The sequence below is a fragment of the Chaetura pelagica genome, unplaced genomic scaffold (assembly GCF_000747805.2).
Source record: "Chaetura pelagica isolate M959 unplaced genomic scaffold, ChaPel_1.0 scaffold1106, whole genome shotgun sequence".
NCBI lineage: Eukaryota > Metazoa > Chordata > Aves > Apodiformes > Apodidae > Chaetura > Chaetura pelagica.
This window is the reverse complement of record NW_009953788.1, coordinates 65,636-84,068: the sequence shown is the minus strand read 5'-3', so window position 1 is coordinate 84,068 and position 18,433 is coordinate 65,636. Positions and strand designations below refer to the sequence as shown.

Sequence of the window (18,433 nt, the reverse complement as noted above, 5' to 3'; positions counted from 1 at the left end):
GATCACCAGATCTACAGAGACACTGTCCTCTCTTCCCTCCATACTGCTGCAAGTGTTCAAGGAAGGGCTCCTTCCACCACAGCAATTGTTTGTGTTCGAATACACAACCTTTAGATGTTTGTTAATTTAAGTATATGCATGTTTATGCTGGTCAAACAAAACCACAGAAAAAAAACCCCAATAAATACAGCTGTCTAACAACTTGGACTGAAGCATTTCTTTCACTTCTGAAAGAAAACACAGCAAAAGAAAAGAATCCCATAAAATAACCTGCAGGGGAGCCAAAGAGAGAATAACTTCTTGTACCTTTCCTCTGACAAAAATCACTACTAGAGAAGGTATTTTCCAGTTAAAAAGACAATGGAAGCAAGACAGCAGAAGCTCTGAAGACACTAAATTAGTTTACATTTGCTCACTAAGGTTTCTAAACTTAAATATCTGGTTTTAGAAATAACTGCATCTTTGTCTGAAATCAGTATTAGTGAAATAATAATTCTGAAAGCAGTTTAGAAAAATGCAAACGCAATGAATAGAAAATTATAGTTACTATTAAATAATTTTTTCTTAAATTTTAGGTTTTGTTGTCTGCACAGACACACTTAGGAAAATAAAGAAAATTCTTCTTTATTCAGCAGGCAAGTAATAGGAGGCCAGTTTCCACTGCAGGTGGGTATCATCCCAAGTGAGTTTCAAATGAAGGAGCACAAACAGATGGATGATTATACTAAACCAGAAGTGAGATGATAATCAAACCTGCTTAACTCCTACCATCATTACAGGTAAAAGACAAATATAAAGTAACAAAAAATAAAAGGAAGTGAAATTTGATGAATCACACACAGAAAAAGCCACCAGCCACATACACAAATAAAATCTAAGTGCCACATAAACATCCAGTACTTCTCCTGACAACTCTGACTCCTTAAAAGCAACGATGAAAAATAAGGTCACATCTCCCTTAAGCTAATGGAACTGCTATTCTCTAGCTGCACAGGAAGACTTACCTCACAGAAGAGAGTGAGTTTGTCATCTGGAAGAAGTCCATTGGCCTCATCCAAAAGGAAGTCTCTTCTAATGAATTTTTTGAAGCCCCAGTCCTTGCCTTGCACGAATCGATAGGCTCTCTGGCTCTCTGCAAGAAAGATGTGGAGCTGAGCACGGGCCGAGTGACTCGCCTGGCCAAACAGTCACAGACAAACCTCTGACCCCATCAGTCAGAAGGAGCTTTTACACACCCATTGCTTTTGTTTCTTCTCCTTTTGCATTCAGGATGGAGAATTTGAACTTGGCTCGAACTTCACTTTTTGGACAGCTCACCAGCAGCAGGTAGAGGGACAGATAATCTTTACTTTCTTCATCCAAGCCTTTGGGGTTGACACGTAAACACCTGTGGAAGCAGAGGCTGCTGAATGAGATGTCAGCAACAGGGTTTTTTTGGCAGGTCATTCCTAGCTTGCAAAGAAAGGGCATTGTAGAACCTTCACAATAAAATGTACAGCAAACAAGTTCAGTTCAGCAGCCACTGAACCACAAGAAAAAAAGAGATAGGTAAATAGAGTGGAACTGCACTTAGTCTCCTGCTACACCTCCAAGACAGAGAAGGATACACAGGCAGTAACTATGGGCAAACCAATTAAAAAATACAGGGGAATGAAAAAAACCCACCAAAAAACAGAAAGGGGTATGGTTTATATGACTGAAAAGCAGCCTGGATGTCACCTTTCACACAAGCAAAGTGAAAGAAATAGTAGAATGGAGGCAATGGATTCAAGGAAGTGCAATAAATCCAGAGAAACAATAGGCAAAAATCCACAAGAACAACTGAAAGGAAAAATGGATTTCTGGAAGGCTGGTAGTTTCTCAAAAACATAATGCTAAGAAATAGGGCAAAAAAAGAAAACTGCTTCTGTGTGAAGAAAAGGTAGTAAGTGCAGGAAGAGCCTGACTCATAAACACTTTCATGGTCTGAAACTTGATACAGAATCTTAACAAAAAGCACCAGCTAGGTCAAAGGACTAACAAATCAAACACAGAAGGACACACACACAAAAAAATATCAGGAAGATCTAGACATCAGAATGAGATCTGACCAGCAAAGGTTATAAAGGTAAGTAATTTAACAGCAAAAAGCAGCCCAAGGAAAGCACAGGTCTGCCACCCAAAGGAAGGGAGCACAAATTGTATCGCACACACACAATTATTTAGAGCCTGATTTTCCAATCTATACTAAGGAAATTTAAAGTAAAATTCTAACAGCTAATATCAGAGATAAAATAAGGACCAATGTTTCTGTGGATCTGCTAGCTCAGACACAACTCACAATGGATACACATTCTGACCAAAGTCCACTCTGAGTTACTGGAAATTACTTGAGAGTTCAGGGAAGATAAGAAAGGTTCTTAAGGAAAAGGGAAAAAATAGTGTCAACCTTAAGCAGCAGAACCTCCTGGGCAGAAGGAGTTACAGAAGACTGTTAGTTCCATCATCTCTGTGTTAAATCTCCAAAGCCACAAAGGGCTGCCATAAAGAGAAAAGTAACACAGCAGCAAGACCCTTAAATTGCAGGATTTAGAGTGCAGGCAAAAATTAACATTTTAACAACATGGAGTATTAGGGACTGAAACTGGGAGGCTGAAATAGTGCTTAAATACACTGGCTGTGGGCTCTCAGTGGCTTAGAAAAGCTTGTTAAGGAAAACATCAGTCAAAAAAATCCCCAAACTGAAGCCATTAATAATCCTGACTGGCCCTTCTTTGCTTCAAAGCAGGATGTAGTCTCCCTTCCAGCAACGGCTGCTATTACTTGTGATGTTTTCCATAATCAGAAAAACACTGCGAAGAGCCAGATCCTCACTTTTGTGTGTCTGAACACTGTGCTGAAGCAACAGGACCTTCTCCCTTACACATGTTGTACATCCAAGGAAAAAAGAACTGGTGTGCAGTACAAGTATTCAGGTTTTTTTAAGTCTCCTCTGTTACAGAACCCCAAATTCTTTCACATAGTTGTACAAACAGGGTGAACCTCTCTGCTCTGTTTCTTACCATTTGAGTTTATCATTGGCTCCAGATGAAAAGGTTGAGCTCTTGATGACCTCACCCATTTCTTCTCGGCAGAAGCTGAAGTTGTTTATGGTCCACATGTACGAAAACTTCACCACCTTGATCTTAAAAGAGAGAATCACAGGTGGTTCAGAGTCGTGCTCATTCACCTCAGCAGCTCAAAGGGAAAAACTGAAAACCTGGAGGTTTTACTGAGTCACTTGTTTGAGAAATAACCCCCAAGCACAAGACAGCAGAGTCTGAAAATGGCTGGAAGTGGCAGCTGGATCACTCCAACTTCTCCAACTGCCTCCTCCTTCAAAGTTCCCCCTCTACAAAAAGGATGGGACAGGCTGGAGAGGGTCCAGAGAAGGGCCACAAGGATGAGCAGAGGACCTGCCAGATGAGGAGAAGCTAAGAAAACTGGGTTTGTTCAGTTTGGAGAAGACTCAGGGGAGATCTTATGACCACGTTCCAGGACTCAAAGGGTGGCTGCCAAGAAGGTGGAGACTCCCTGTTTACAAGAAGTCACACGGAAAAGACCAGGGGTCATGGGCACAAGTTTCTCCAGGGGAGATTCTGATTGGACACAAGAGGTAAATTCGTCACCATGAGAACAGTCCAACATTGGAAGTGTCTCCCAAGGGGAGTGGTGGGTTCCCTCACACTGGACTGTTTTAAGTCTCAGTTTGATAGGGTCCTGAGCCACCTCATATCAACTATATTAAATACCCTGAAAGGTTGGACCAGATGATCCTTGAGGCCCCTTCTAACCTGGCATTCTAAGATTCTATGAAAGTCCCACCAAGAGCAGAGGGCAACATTCTGCTTTTGCCTCAGCGAATGCTTGTTGTCAAGCATGACATAATCTGGAAACCCAGATTCTCAACTGTTGAATCAATCTCTTCCCACAGGTGTGATTGCATTATGTCAAGGAGATCCCAGCACAGCATGGAGTTACCTGGGTGTAGCACCAGCTCTCTGCTACAGGTCCACTCGACATTTCTGCCGGGGGAGGAGGACTCGGCACCCTTGACATCGCCAGTTTGAAGATTAAACGGAATTTCACAACTCAGCAGAAGAAATTTATAACTGAGCTTCACCCTGGCTGTCCCCAAAAAGAGAGAGACAAAAGGAACAAAACTAAGAATAGAGGGAAAAAAAACAAAACGCCAGGAGAGCTGTTAAATCTCATGGGACACAAAGCTATAATGTTTTCTCCCTCCCCCCTAGCACCTTCAAAACATGATTTAACATTTAAACCTTTAAAAGTGTTACCATATGACTCCTGGAGAGGCTCCACTACCTTCATTCATTCTTCCACTATGCAGCTCTTTATAGGAATAAGCCTAGTATATCATTTCTTTTAAGGAGTCCAACACTCCAATAGGAGACTTCCCACTTGGGATTCACTGCTTTACCCTGAGGTCCCCATTTCAACCTCCTATTTTCATTTTGATAGTCTCAGACTGTCACAGATCAGATGTGACAAACCAAGTTCTCTATCTGAAAGAGCTACAGGTAGTGACATGCAAACCAAACCCAACAGCAAAACAAAATCCTCTGAACAAAAGTTTCAGAGTGAGGCTGGTAACATCAATGGAAAAATTTCCTATCCTTAAACCTTCTCCTGAAGCCTGACTATCAGGGAAGGTGTTGGTAAAAATTTCTCTACTTTAAATTAAATTGCTTTGGCCAAGGGAAATTCTCATTTCCTTTCCATGCTAGTGAGGTTCCCAACTTTTAAGTGTCAAGTGAAACTGTCACCTGCAAAGAACAGACGGGGTTAAAACCACTGCAACACACCTGAAGGAATACACAGGCACAGCTGATAAAACAACCACCCAACTACCAGAAGGGAGATTTAAAAGCCAAATAGAATAATCAACCCATCTCTGACTTTTGAGTTCTGATCCCTAAGAAAGAGACACAAAAGTTCTTCAAGATGAGTTTGGAAACCAGGATTCATAACTCTGGCAGATAAAAAAGCATCATGTGCCTTCCAGTTTAGCCTTCTGCTAAACACTTTCTAATTTGTAGGTGGTATTTATCTGCACAGGACAGCCAGTGAACCACAGGAACTCCACTGCTGTTATTTTATCCTCCAAAGGATAAAAAAAGGGTAACGAGTAACAGACAAAGTTGTTATCTTGCAATATAAATAGGTTTAAATAGAAAGGCTGATATGAGGTTTGTTGGAGAAGAAAGGTAAAGCACAGGCTTCTGAGGGTGGAAGTGAGTCGTTCTTTAAAGGAAATGGTGAGGAAAAAAGAGAATATTTACCTAAAAACTCCACACCTCAAAACAACAGAATGTTCAAAATAAGAACATAAATACACATAACTCCCCGCAAAAAGGCTATGAGCATAATTTGGAGTCTTTAAGGGCAGCTGCAGTGCAGGTCTGGATCTGAATGAAGGTACCAGCTGCAGACCAGGCCTCTCCCAAGCAAGGCTCACACTAGGCTCCTTTCCAGCGCATGGCTGCGTACCCAGGTTTGAGTCCTCTGCACCTCCAGAAAGTGCCTGGAAATACTGCTACACAAGCACTAGCTAACAGTAAACCAAGAGTGAGGTATTTCAGGTTTAATTTCCTTTAAAAAAGCACAAGTGAGCCCATGTAAACACTGAAAAAGAAATCCTGGCTAACAGGAGACAAGAAATAAGAATTGAACCCTGCAGAGATGCACACTTAACTGGATGGAAATGTATTTCCTGGAGCAAAGCCTGGGGGCAAGCAAATAACTTCCTAATATCTGAACTGCAGAGAACTAGTAGGGATGTAGAACTGAGTGCTCTCCCATGAAACTGCCTTGCAAACTTCTTGCAGTTTGTGCCGTGCATGTGGAATCAGGGGAGAAAAAGGGACAGCAATAAGCACTTTAGGTACTTACTGCAGGTTTTATTACATTCAACTTCAGATTACCACAGCTCCTCCAAAAAATTCAATTCAACCACGCTGTGTCATTCAAATGAATCCTAACTTAGCAGATAACTTACCAGACGCTGGTTCTGAATACTTTGCTAACTGCCCATCCATGGGCAACATTCAGTATTGCCTGTGGAAACCATGGCTTCCCCATCTCCACTCTCTTTGGGGGAACAGATAAAACCTGAAACTCTAGCACAAGCAACAAGAAATACCTCCTCCTCTCCACAGCTGGGAGAACATAATCTTTTCACCAGCTTTGGTCTATGGGCAGGAAAGACCCAAGCTGCTTCTGTCCCCTCGGAGTTGACAGCAGCACTGCTCAACTCCACCCAGGCTCTTACATTGTTCTCTTCACAGCCATTTTAAATCTACATTATTCTAGTGATCTGGTTTATAGCACAGGCACAAACGACAGGGACATAAACTCCTGACAGGAGAGGAAATAAAATCTTCTCCATAATATTTGCAGGAACCGATGTTAGAAGAGCAGCTCTGTAGCTCCTTGGGTCCTTCTCACACACTTCTTATGAACTGGAATAACTGGGCAGCTTCCAGTCATCTGGGACCTCCTATAGCAGATGATAGAGAGGGGTCCTGCCATAACATCCACCAGCTCTTTCAGTACTCTGGGATGAATCCCACCTGGTCCCATGGACTTGTGAACATCATGAGTGTGGCAAAGAATGCAGTTCTCCTTGCCTGGCTTTGGAATAATTACAAGGAACAAATTCAGAAGAGCTTGGCTAAGAAACCACCTTCACTGTAAGGTATTTATCAACAAGAAGCAGTTCCCTGCAAGACAACTTCTCCTTCCAGGTAAACTGGAGTAATTATGTATCTGGACACACACATTAGAGAAGTGGTTTAACACCAAAAGTAATTTTACAGTGAGAAGACTCCAGTGGGTCTTTCTTGAAGACAAATTGGTGAATTTAGTGGTATGGCATGAAAACGAGGGATTAATGAGGAGAGAAAGAGGAGACAGCAACTTGTCATGTTACAATGGCACATGCATCAAAGCCTGTTGGCTTCCTGGATGGAAGACTAAGTTAATTCTAAATTCCTGTGTGTCCAAGGAGCAAACTCTAGAAGACTGCAGCTATTAACCATATAAATGGGAAAGGAAATAGATAATCATGATTCAAAAATTGAAACTTCAACAGCTACTTTCTGTATTTCAACAGGACTTTCAGTTGTACCTAAATATGACCTCTACCTTACACAGGCAAAGAAGTTTTAGAAAGTCACTGTGGTCTAAAGGCAAGACCAACTATAAGCTTGAAACACACAGGACTATTTAATTTTCTCTGAGTAACTGTCACTTTTATATCTTACATTATTTCCTCCCAGATGGCTTGGATAGACAGGTGGTAATAAAAGTTATGACAACGTGCTAATAGAATTTGCTGCATGTCAGCACGTCATTTGTGATGCTTCTAAAATGGCCCAAAGGGGACAAAGGTTCTAGATTTTAAAGATTTTCTATTATTTGGAAAATACTTTCAGTCTGGCATGTCAAAGCTTTCTACAGTTGCTTTGCGAGGCTGTTAAATACAGTTAAAAAGAGATGTTAAGATCCAACACACTCCTAGTTTAACGCAGCAATCAGTCACCAAATGCTTATCGTCAAATGACATCACTGGGACTTTGATTGTTGTAGCAAGTCATAATAAGGAAGAGCAGCTCTGCTCTGGAGGCAGGCTGGGAGAGCTGGGGTTTTCAGCCTGGAGAAGAGAAGGCTCCAGGGAGACCTTAGAGCACCTTCCAGTGCATGAAGGGGCTCCAGGAAAGCTGGGGAGGGGCCTGGGGCAAGGGCAGGGAGGGAGAGGACAAGGGGGGGGGATGACTTAAAACTAGAGGAGGGGAGACTGAGGTGAGACATTAGGAGGAAATTCTTCCCTGTGAGGGTGGTGAGACACTGGCCCAGGTTGCCCAGGGAAGCTGTGGCTGCCCCATCCCTGGCAGTGTTGAAGGGCAGGTTGGATGGGGCTTGGAGCAGCCTGGGCTGGTGGGAGGTGTCCCTGCCCATGCAGGGGGGTTGGATCTAGATGACCTTTAAGGTCCCTTCCAGCCCAAACCATTACATGATTCTACGGTAATGGGAATAAACAGGTAATATCCACTAGTGTCTTTTGGCAAAAATTATCAATAAGGAAAAATGTGTCCCTTGCCCTGCTTAGGGAAAGCAAACAAGAGAAGCACATAACAGGTCATTGAAATACATCCCTAGAGAAGTGCCTTAGAAACTGCCATGTGCTGTTCCACCTTCAAATGGACCAATATTAATTGCATTTGAAAAGTAACCACAGCTGACTAAAGGGAAAGTTTCTAAAACCAGCAGGGCACTCCCAGTGTTTATTTGCTGATGAACACTTAATACTTCACCAGTTCGCACTTCTTCACCAACAGAGTTGGCACCTCTGAACCAGCAGTGAACTGAAAGCCCTGCAAGCAGAAGTTTTAGGAAAACATTTTGTAAATTTGACAAACACTTTGTCTGGAAATCAAAATTCTTTCTGGCCAGGAAAGACAGGGATAAATACCAAGTCACAGGAAATAAAATATTACCTTATGGACCCCTGTGAGCCTTTCCTCCTGGGAGTCTCTCACTTTCTTGGACATAAATAACAACCAGCACTTGTCTCTGGATGTAGTTAAGAAAAAGAACAATTTTCACCTTGTTCACAACCACTTCCAGATGAAGAGACATTTCATCTTAAGAACCAGAGGCAGATCAGACCTTTTTAAAGCACAGGAAATGTTCCCTTGCCACCTTGTCCTCCTAATTATCTCCTGACTTAGCAGCTGTACCAAGACATCTCAGCTCAAAATTTCCTCTACTGTAGGAATCCAAGTCAGAACTATTCTGTGAGCAGCCAAGACTTGACCTAAGAGAGAGGGAATCTCAGCTCAACAAATAATTCTAAACGAGGCCTCAAAATTACTGTATCTCTGCTAAACAACCTGTCAATTTATACTTCTTCAAGATAAACCCTTTAAAGAAACAAGTAGTTTACATCAGAAATTTCCAAATATAGTCCTTTTCAGTAAGCTTTATGTAGCAAAAGATAACTTACAGAAGTCTTGTAAAAGAAGTGTATTTTTAATTAAGGGTTTAAAAAACTGGGGTGATAGCTTCTTGGACCAGCAACATATCAAAGATTATCCAAGAACAGCACAAAGCACAGAGAAAGGAGCAGGACAAAGATAATTGGAGCAATAAAACAAGGGGATGAGATATGGAAGCACAGGAAAAGACCAGTATCTTCCTGCATTCTTCAAAGCCTTGGAAAGGACAATGGAAAGTCTGAATTTGCTGCAGTAAAGAAAGAAAAATAAATGAGGGGAAAAAAAAGGAAAGTTAACTGAAAGAGCAAAGTGGGATGCAATGGAGCTCACTAATGGATTAATAAAATGAGTAAGCTTTCAGATTTTAATATATAGACTAAGCAGGGTGTCACAGCACTCTTCCTACTTGGGAAGAAGGAAGGAATGATGGGCCAAGCACTCCCATGGCCTGTGCTGACACTGCCAAGTGATCCTGTGGGGCAGGAAATCTCGTCTAGCTGCAAATGCAGGTTGCAATCCAGGCACAGTGAATTCCAGGGGTTACACCAAGCTGCCTAATTATTAACATGGTGGTGTGGAAGAGAATGTACCAAGGTAGCAAACAGATTGCAGCAATCAAAACAGACTGAGAGCAGAAATCAACACTTATGAAAGATAAAAGTGACCCATACCAAAAAAGCCAGGTGTTGAAAGGAAGACTGGTTGACATAAGCAACAGGCTTATCTTTCTGGAACAAGGAAATGAGAACAGTTCTACAACAAGAAGCCAATCACTGCCTGGAAATACAGCAGACTCTAAAGGAGTAACATGAGTGGGATATATCCAGACTTAACTGTACCCTGAACCAGAGAGAATAATCATCTAAGCCAAAAAAACTGGCTGGTGGATTTAGCATGAACATTTTCTAAAAACTGGGAGCATGAGCATTATACCTTCCTCTGTCTTCTATGCTCTTAAATCTCAAACCAGATCCTACTTAACCTGTACCCTGTTGAGCACCACAAAAACTGCTGAGCTCAAAATGACACATGGAATTTCATTTACAATCTTCAGTCATAAGAGAACAGACTGGAAAAGCAACACAATCATGGCAGTGAGATAAAAGGAATTAACTGGCATCTAGTGGAAGATGTACACCAGGCTAAAGGACCTACAGCTTCTCCTCTGGGAGACAGAAACCACAGAGAGAACCTGGTTTCTTTAAAATACTAATGATCTCTCCCAGCAGCTGAGAGTGCCCCTGCTTTCTGCTCTATTTCAAGGCAATATATCCCACTCCTAATTCAGTTTCTAAGTTGTCTCCATTATACCATCAGGAGTATGCAGGAACTTGGATGGAAAACCTTTGTTATTACACCCCAAAGTTGCCAAGTACATTAGAGAAAACCAAATTCCTGAGATCACAACAGGGCCCTCTGGACACTGCATAAAAAGATGATGTTAATTAAGGTAGACACATACACCTTAATTCAGTTTAGTTCAGAAAACTCATTATCAAGTTGGAACACCCAGAATTACTGTGGGGTTTGTTTGGTTTGGTTTGTTGGGGTTTTTTTGAGATGACAGATCATGGAAAACTAGAGGAGTTGCCTACAAAAATAAAGCTCAACACAGTTAATAAGATAGAATGGTGGAGTCATCTCAAAATGCACTGAATATTGGCAGCCCTCTAGAATCCAGCAACCAAAATTCCACTTGGAGAAATGCTCCAAAACAAAGTGTTTCTTTTCCATTCTTGGAATGTTTTTAATTTTTTTCCCCTCTTAGATCAATTGTCCATTATAAAACAGGAGGGAAAAAAAAAAGAAAAAGAAGGGCACGGTCACATACAAAAATCCTAACTTGTATGAAACTAGTAAAGGGTAAAACAATTGGCAGTGAAACGTCAGCACTGTGAGGAGAATTACAAGTTTTACAGCTATTTTGTAAGACTAGAAACACTATAACTCATTAGCTTTAAATAATTCACCCTCCCTTCCCCCTCCTTCCCAAACATCACCAGATAAAATAGTAAACAGCTAAAAACTAACCCAAGGAAAGAGAGAGGAAGTCAGTGGTAAAAGTTCTCTGCTCTCTAAATAACCTTCTGCTTTTATAAACAAATCCTCCACTGACAACTCCTGCTCTTCAGTCATTAAATTAAGTGGTATTTTTGACATCCTTCTAAGGCTGCTTCACACCAGTGTTTGAACAGATGCATAAACTGAATCCCTTTTAATCACAACCAACTCTAACCATAAATTACCCAAAGTATATTAGGAGCACATCAATAAATACAAAAAAATCACATTCTTAAAAGCAAACAAAACTATTTTAGTTACTGTTAACTGCTTTTTCTCAGAAGTTAAAGGTCAATTTTTAATTGAGATCATAAGCACGTTAAACATAAATATCTTATTATTTTTCCAACTCCCCATTTCATCTCTTTTCTTCTCCCTCCTGCCCATTCTTTCCTGCTCATTTCACTCCTCACAGAAGGAAAAATATTACTTTTAACACACCAGCTCAGGTCTTACAGAAACAACCAGCCTGAGCAGATTTCTGTCTTCAGTAAGAAACCTGATCTTATTTTTCAAAAGAAGGATTTTGGTATTGCTCATGAACTCTTACTTTAGCTTCTCCCTCACAGGCAAGCTGTAAAAAGTATTTTATAGCTTCAGTTTTTATTTGTAGGGTAAATTATCACCTGTCACCTGGCAAGTAACTCAGTTGCCATTTTAGCAATTTATTATTTGTTTTTAAGTAAAACATTTGCACTTTCATAGCAGGTAATTCATCTTCCAAATGAAAAGAGAAAGCCATGAAAATTACTCCTTCCCAGAAAACTTCCTAGCATCCCAGGGAAGCCTCTCTCTGAAACAGGCTGGCAGCAGCAGCAGGTTGTTTTTTTTTCTCCCCTCTGTAGATTGTTGATCTCTTGGAAGAGCAACACACCATTAGAAATACCTCACACCTCTAAAATCCCAACAGATTCCTGGGGAGTTGAAAATAACTGGAAGAAAATGCCTAAGTGCTATGATGCCTAATGAGAGAACCAGCAAAAACTGACAATTAAGCAGGGCTGAATTTTTCTATCTGCTGTGTTGAGACCTGGAACCAAAGAGGGCTAAAGCACTCAAATGAGATTGCAGAGCTGACCTCTAGCAAACCACCAAGACTGTAATCCCCTCTGGAGCCTTTTATTTATATCAACTTTCCAGTAATACAAACATCTGGTAGTCTTCACACAACATTTTCCAGTTGCCATCTTGCACTAATATTTCTAAGAGCTTATTAAAATAAAACACCACCAACCTGAGCTGAAATACAGCTTCTACCATTATTATTCTGGAACTTAAGCTCTCAAATAATCAATTTAGAGATTATCTGAGGCCCAAATTAGACAGATCTCAAACTACTGGATTCTTTCACCTACTTGCAACTGCAGTGTGACTTCAAAATGGTTAGGATAATTATTTTAAGCTGCTAAATGTAAAGATCATATGATTGCCAAATGAAAGCACTCTTAGAATCAGTGTGCAAAGCCAGGTTTTTGGAAAAGCATGAAGAGGCATTGACTGCTTGCTTCCTTCCAAAGGAAAGCTCACACAGGGATTTATTTCTAGCATATAATAACTAGCAATTACAAGCACTCACAAAGACTCCTGCTTGCAGCCCATCCCACTAGATACTGCTTCTCTGGCACTTTTTTTTATAGACAGGAATCACAGACTGGTTTGGGTTGGAAGGGACCTTCAAGATCATCTAAATCCAACTCCCCTGCACAGGCAGGGACACCTCCCACCAGCCCAGGTTGCTCCAAGCCCCATCCAACCTGTCCTTCAACACTGCCAGGGATGGGGCAGCCACAGCTTCTCTGGGCAACCTGTTCCAGTGTCTCACCACTCTCACAGCAAAGAATTTCCTCCTCATGTCTCATCTAAATCTCCCCTCTTCCAGCTTAAAATCATTCCCCCTCATCCTATCACTCCACACCCTGGTAAAAAAAAGTCCCTCCCCAGCAAGGAAAAGTCCTTAACTTTCCAAGTCTTTTCTCTGACCGTATCAGACACCAACATAAGAAGAAATAAGGAGGAGATGGGAATCAAATCCAAGGAACTTCCATTTCCAGCCCATCACATTTTCCTCAAAAATCATGTTTTCTATAAAACATGTCACACCCACTTCAGTGAGGTGTGATGGTTTTCCTAGCATCATTTTAATAATCTTACTCACATTAACATTAAAAAGTCACATCTTACCATAAATTAGACTCTAAAAGTAACAATGGTGGCTCTCACCTACACACATATTTGAACGTTATAACCATTCAAGACCAAGATTATTGAATTAATATGACAAAAAGCAAATAAAAATGTTGGTAGCTTAGATATTCTACATTTAATAGGTTTTTAGTCAATAGGAAATAGGCAGGGTCAGGGGGCTTATATGTCTGGTTGTATTAGTGACACTTCAGAAGCAGGGTAGCAAGGTGCATTCTTTTCACTGCTTTCAGCATTAATGTAACTTGTATTAGAAGCGAAAAAAAATCTCAAAGGTGGAATCTTGGACACAGGGAGCAGATCTGCTGACTTTAAATTATACATTCTAAGCTGGCATTGGCATAAGCCATTTATTGAACCTTCAAAACACAGAGGGAAAGGTTCATGAAAATAAATTCCCAGAAGATACCTCCATTTACTTTCCTTTTCACACCAACAAGTTATCTCCATGAACTCAGCCTCAAAGAAGAAACCTGTTTCTGCTGCTTTTCATTTCTTCCTGTTAGTCCCTCCTGTCCTTGTAAAAACAGTTTTAAAGTCTTCCTGCTACTTTTTCCATCAATAGCAAAACTCAATATGCTATGGGGCAATATTATCTAAAAAGAAGTATCAATTATCTGCTAGCCAAGAAAAAGGTCTAAAACACAAGTTATAAATCTTTACTGCAGGGTAGTATTAGGGCTTCTGTCACACTGGTAGGTTTGGTGAGGTTGGCACAACCTGAACTGAGGATGTTGCAGAACAGTGCCAGGATCCGGCTCAATATAATCTACTGCTGATTAAAATTCTATCCAATCCAAACAACAATCATTTCCCTGTCATCTCACATGTTAGAAAGGAGCCTGTGAGGCAGAACATAACACATGAGGACAATTTTCAGAACTTCTGGACACAAAACACCTACACAGACACACTGCTCTCTCTGAGAACAAGCATGAACAACATCATCAGCCAACAGGAAACCTTCAGAAAATCTTCCATCTCTCAACTGCAGTTTCACTGACTGTCCCCAAGTGCTTCTAAGAAAATAATCAAACTGATATGTGTGGTTTTTAAGCACAACTTGTTGAGCTTGCACACTTGTACAAAAAAAAACCAGCTCAGGAAATGAAGGCCCTGATATCAGTGTCATTTAATGCGAGTTAGAAATGTCAAAGGCCCATCTGTAAGGTCAGGACACCCAGCCTACACCTTCCAGGCACCTGAGGAAGCTACTGTAGGATGTCTTCACCCTAAGATAACAGATTCTCAGGGAGGGGGAAAGGGTGGGACAGGAAAACATTGTCACCACAGGTTATCTGTAGGCATGATTCTAGCCATGTGAACTGAAAACTTTTCCCTTGATGCAGTCAGCAACTGTTGTAGCCTCTTTATGCAGCAGCTCTTGGGAGGCAGCCAGGCAGCTTCTCTGCATTGCTCTACAGCAGCTCCAGACGACTTGGTGGACTTGTCTCCACCTGCTCCCCAGTCTCACTGCTCTAAGCATGTCTCTAAAAGCAGGGCTGTCTCCTGAGCTTTTCTTTCAGACACAAAGGCAAAGTCACTATTTGAAATGAAAAATAAAAATTGGAAAGGACTTCTTTTTTTAAGTGAAGTGAGGCCTTGCTAACTTTAAAATCTAAGCTGAAGAAATAAAATGTAATAATCTTGGGAAGCCTTCCACTACTAAACCACAGCTACTAGAGAAAAGTTGCTACATATAATTATGATCGATGATTTGTTGAACAAATTTCTGCAGCAATTACCAGAGAACATGAGCAGAACACTAACTGAAGCCACACTTTGAAAAAAAATACACATATTCTTAAATTTAATTACTTGTTCATCCAATCAGATCTTCAGCAAACTTCTACTTCTTGTTTGGCTCTAAGATGAGTAAGTTTTCCTGGACAAGATTTCTCTGCTCCTGCAAGTTTGCTTAACTATCAGCTCTTGTCACAGCCCCAGCAGAGATATTCCCAGGTTATATTCATTTTGGAGACAGCTACTTATTGGAAAATGAGGACCTAGCCTTCACAGAAAGGAGGAAAAAAAACTCCAAACAACTACACATCATTGCTTAAGTCCCACAAATAATGTTGAGAACCTCTGCAAGTACCATTCCTGCATATTCATAGTTAAAAGCATGTAATTCTGTACAACTGTACCTCTGTTAAGTCAAAGGTTGGCATGTTAACTCCAGAGAAAAAGTAGTGGTTCAGACATTACATCAGACACAATTTAAAATGCACAACACACAGACTAGATTTCTGATGAAACCCATTTTTAAAGTCATATAATACAATCTATTGAATAAGATCTACAATACAGGCTAAGAAAAGCTGAACCAGGATGTCAGGATGAAAATGTTGACACTATTTCTGTAGTCAGTGCATCTAAAGTCACCACTGTCCTACTATTATATCAATGGCCAAACCAGATCCTTCCAGTTATGGATTTAGTGTTGAGAATGTTTAATCCCTCCCATGTTCCTGACTTTATGAACTCCACAGATGTCTCCAAATCCAGGGACCAGCTACTCCTGCCTGTAGCCCAAGAATTTACTCACAGTATAAATATGAATCCCCAAGTCTCTTCCAGGCATTTGCTATAGTCACTGGTCCTGCATCTTCTCTGTCCTAAAAACATGGAGAAAACAGACAAACACTAAATCACAAATTAAATTTCATGTGCCCATGCAGGGGATTGGAACTAGTTGATCCTGAAGGTCTTCTCCAACCCAAACCAGTCTGGGGTTCTATGATCAACAAAGACTCTTCCAGAATCCCTCAACTCCTTCCTTCCAAAACACTGCCCAGTAAAAGGACACTTTACAACATGGCACCAAGAAAAGAAATCCTAATATATTTTCAGATCTATTTTCTGAAAAGCAGCAGCTTCTTTGCCTCCTCAAGGGTACAAACACTTTACTCTCCCACTGGTTTCCTGTACCGTCATGCGTTTCTAGAACTTGGGACACATGCTTTATTTAACAGGTGTCTCAAGTGCAAAGTACAAGACAGAATGCAGCAGCTTATCATCTGAGAATCAAGAAGCAACACTCTCAATAAAGGGTTTTGCTTGGTTCGGGGTTTTAAAACATTTTTGCTGTATTTCCTCTCTGTGCTGAGCAGCAAACACCAGCAGTCAGAGCTTGAAGAAAAAACAGCAAGATCTTACATAATGCTCCAATTGGGAAGAAAACTGAGCCAAAGCTGGGAGAAGAATTTTACATTACAGCAGGTATTTCCAAGTGTGGAACTATGAATGCAATCAGTAACAGAGAGCTCCTGATCCTACAAGAAATGGATCTCTTTCCCAGTTTTCTATGCTCAGTTTTCCAGAAACAATGTCCAGGAAGAAATGAAAGCAGATGATTTCAAGTTGACAAGTCCACAGTGAAGCCAGGCAGTGGCATGGCAAGCCCCACGAGTAAAACCCTGGGCAGAAGGGTGTGCCAAGAATAAAGCTGGTAAGTCCCTTGTATTGTAAACTGGATTGGCATCCAGAAAAATCACACAGGGCAACAAACTCAGTTCACAGTACATACCTAACACTAGGTCTGTCAAGAGGCTCAGCTGCAGTTCAGAGATTAACCCTAAACCTCCCCCCACACTGGTCAAGCTGGCTCAGTGGAAACTGGTTTTAACATTTATCAGGTCTAAACAGCACTGGTACCATCTCCATGTTAAAACAGCAGCAAATTTAAAGATCAAATTACATGAGAAATAGTATTTTTTAAGCACCCCACTGTGACCTGTGCAGCCAGTGATGGTCCTGCTCACTGAGACGAGGTGTCAAACCAAAACTCCTTCCATTTTAAATCCCTCCCTGATCTGGATCTATACACATATACTGGAGGTTTGGGAGAGGGAACACAGTAAGTTTTATAAAAGTGGTAACTATACTATAAGTAAATATCAGAGTTGACACCAGTTTCTTATGGTTGGTGCAGGTTTGTTTTACTGTCCTCTACTAATCCTGTGACAGGATGACAGCTTGGATGAACTTCTGCCATCCCCTTATCTTGATCTCTTGACAAAGTAGCATTAAGGAAAAAACCAACAGTATCTATTTTTTCTTCCAGTCGCAATGACACAAGTGACATAATGAAACCAAATCACCTGGCTAGAAAATGTCACTGAACAAGCCAGTTAGACGTTTCACTTAAGCAATTTAAGGTTTTTTTGTAAGTGAAGAGTTCTGTTTTATAAAGCACAATTAAGAGTGAAATTCTTCAGACTCTTAAAGGCCTTCACACCAAGCCACTCCAGATATAACCACTTACAACTCCAAAGGCAAAAAAAACACCAAAAAACAAGGGAAATCACAAAGTATTCCTTCTCATTATGTAAGGATAATGCTCTACAATCACAGACACAAACCCATTTAAAAATGCCGAGTTACAAAAACAAAAAAAACAAGCCAATAAACAACATTACAATCCGTATTTTTCTCCCCAGTTCCATTTCACAGGCAGCTTTGCCAACACGGTGGGAATATTTTACCTTTCTAACACCATCACTAATCAAGACAGTGCTTGCTACAAGCATCAGCACTCTGCCATCACATCGAATTAGTGACACGTTTAACTGTGAAAGGGGATTCATTTGCCTTTCCATACTGCATGATGATGCACCATTTCCTTCAAACCCCACTACAGGCCCGAGACACAGCTGAGAAACACCAGGACTGCTCGCAGACACCCCGGGGTCTCATTCACAAGAAGACCCAACTTCCCTCTCGATTTAGAAACGTGCCTCACAGCCTTGAGTGGCGAAACCACGACCTGTCAAGCCCTTACTTGGTCACGACGTGAGTCACCTCAGTTGTTTTTTTTTTTCTTCCACTCCAAGCCCTGGTTTCCTTTCTCCCACTCGTGTTTCCTCACCCAGCTCCTGGCACCCCACTGAACTGAGCTCGAGGAAACCCTCCACCAGGCCTGACTCCAACTTCTCCCCCTCCTCAGGCTGCCTCCCTCACACCTTCCTCCCCCAGCCCAACCACCAAACCCTCCCCCCTCTCCCCTTATACCTCAACTCCTGCCCCTTCCCTCCCCACACCTCTTACCTCCCGGCCCTACCAGCGCCTCTCGCCACGGGAGGCCGCGCTGCTCCCAGGGCCGCTTGTGCCAACCCGACGCTCCCCGTCCC

At 41.4% G+C, this 18,433-nt stretch overlaps 1 protein-coding gene across 1 annotated transcript in view; it reads right to left on the bottom strand.

Moving 5' to 3' along the window:
* The window catches only part of SPOP (speckle-type POZ protein), a 13,604-nt gene extending 9,527 nt beyond the window's left edge, over positions 1–4,077 (bottom strand). The window contains exons 1-4 of the mRNA XM_010001032.1: positions 4,000–4,077; positions 3,042–3,163; positions 1,236–1,387; positions 1,005–1,132 (exon numbers count right to left, since the gene is read on the bottom strand). Coding sequence (XP_009999334.1) covers positions 1,005–1,132; positions 1,236–1,387; positions 3,042–3,163; positions 4,000–4,077 — 480 coding nt within the window. The remainder of the gene's footprint in view (positions 1–1,004; positions 1,133–1,235; positions 1,388–3,041; positions 3,164–3,999) is intronic.
* Positions 4,078–18,433: the final 14,356 nt, after the last annotated feature.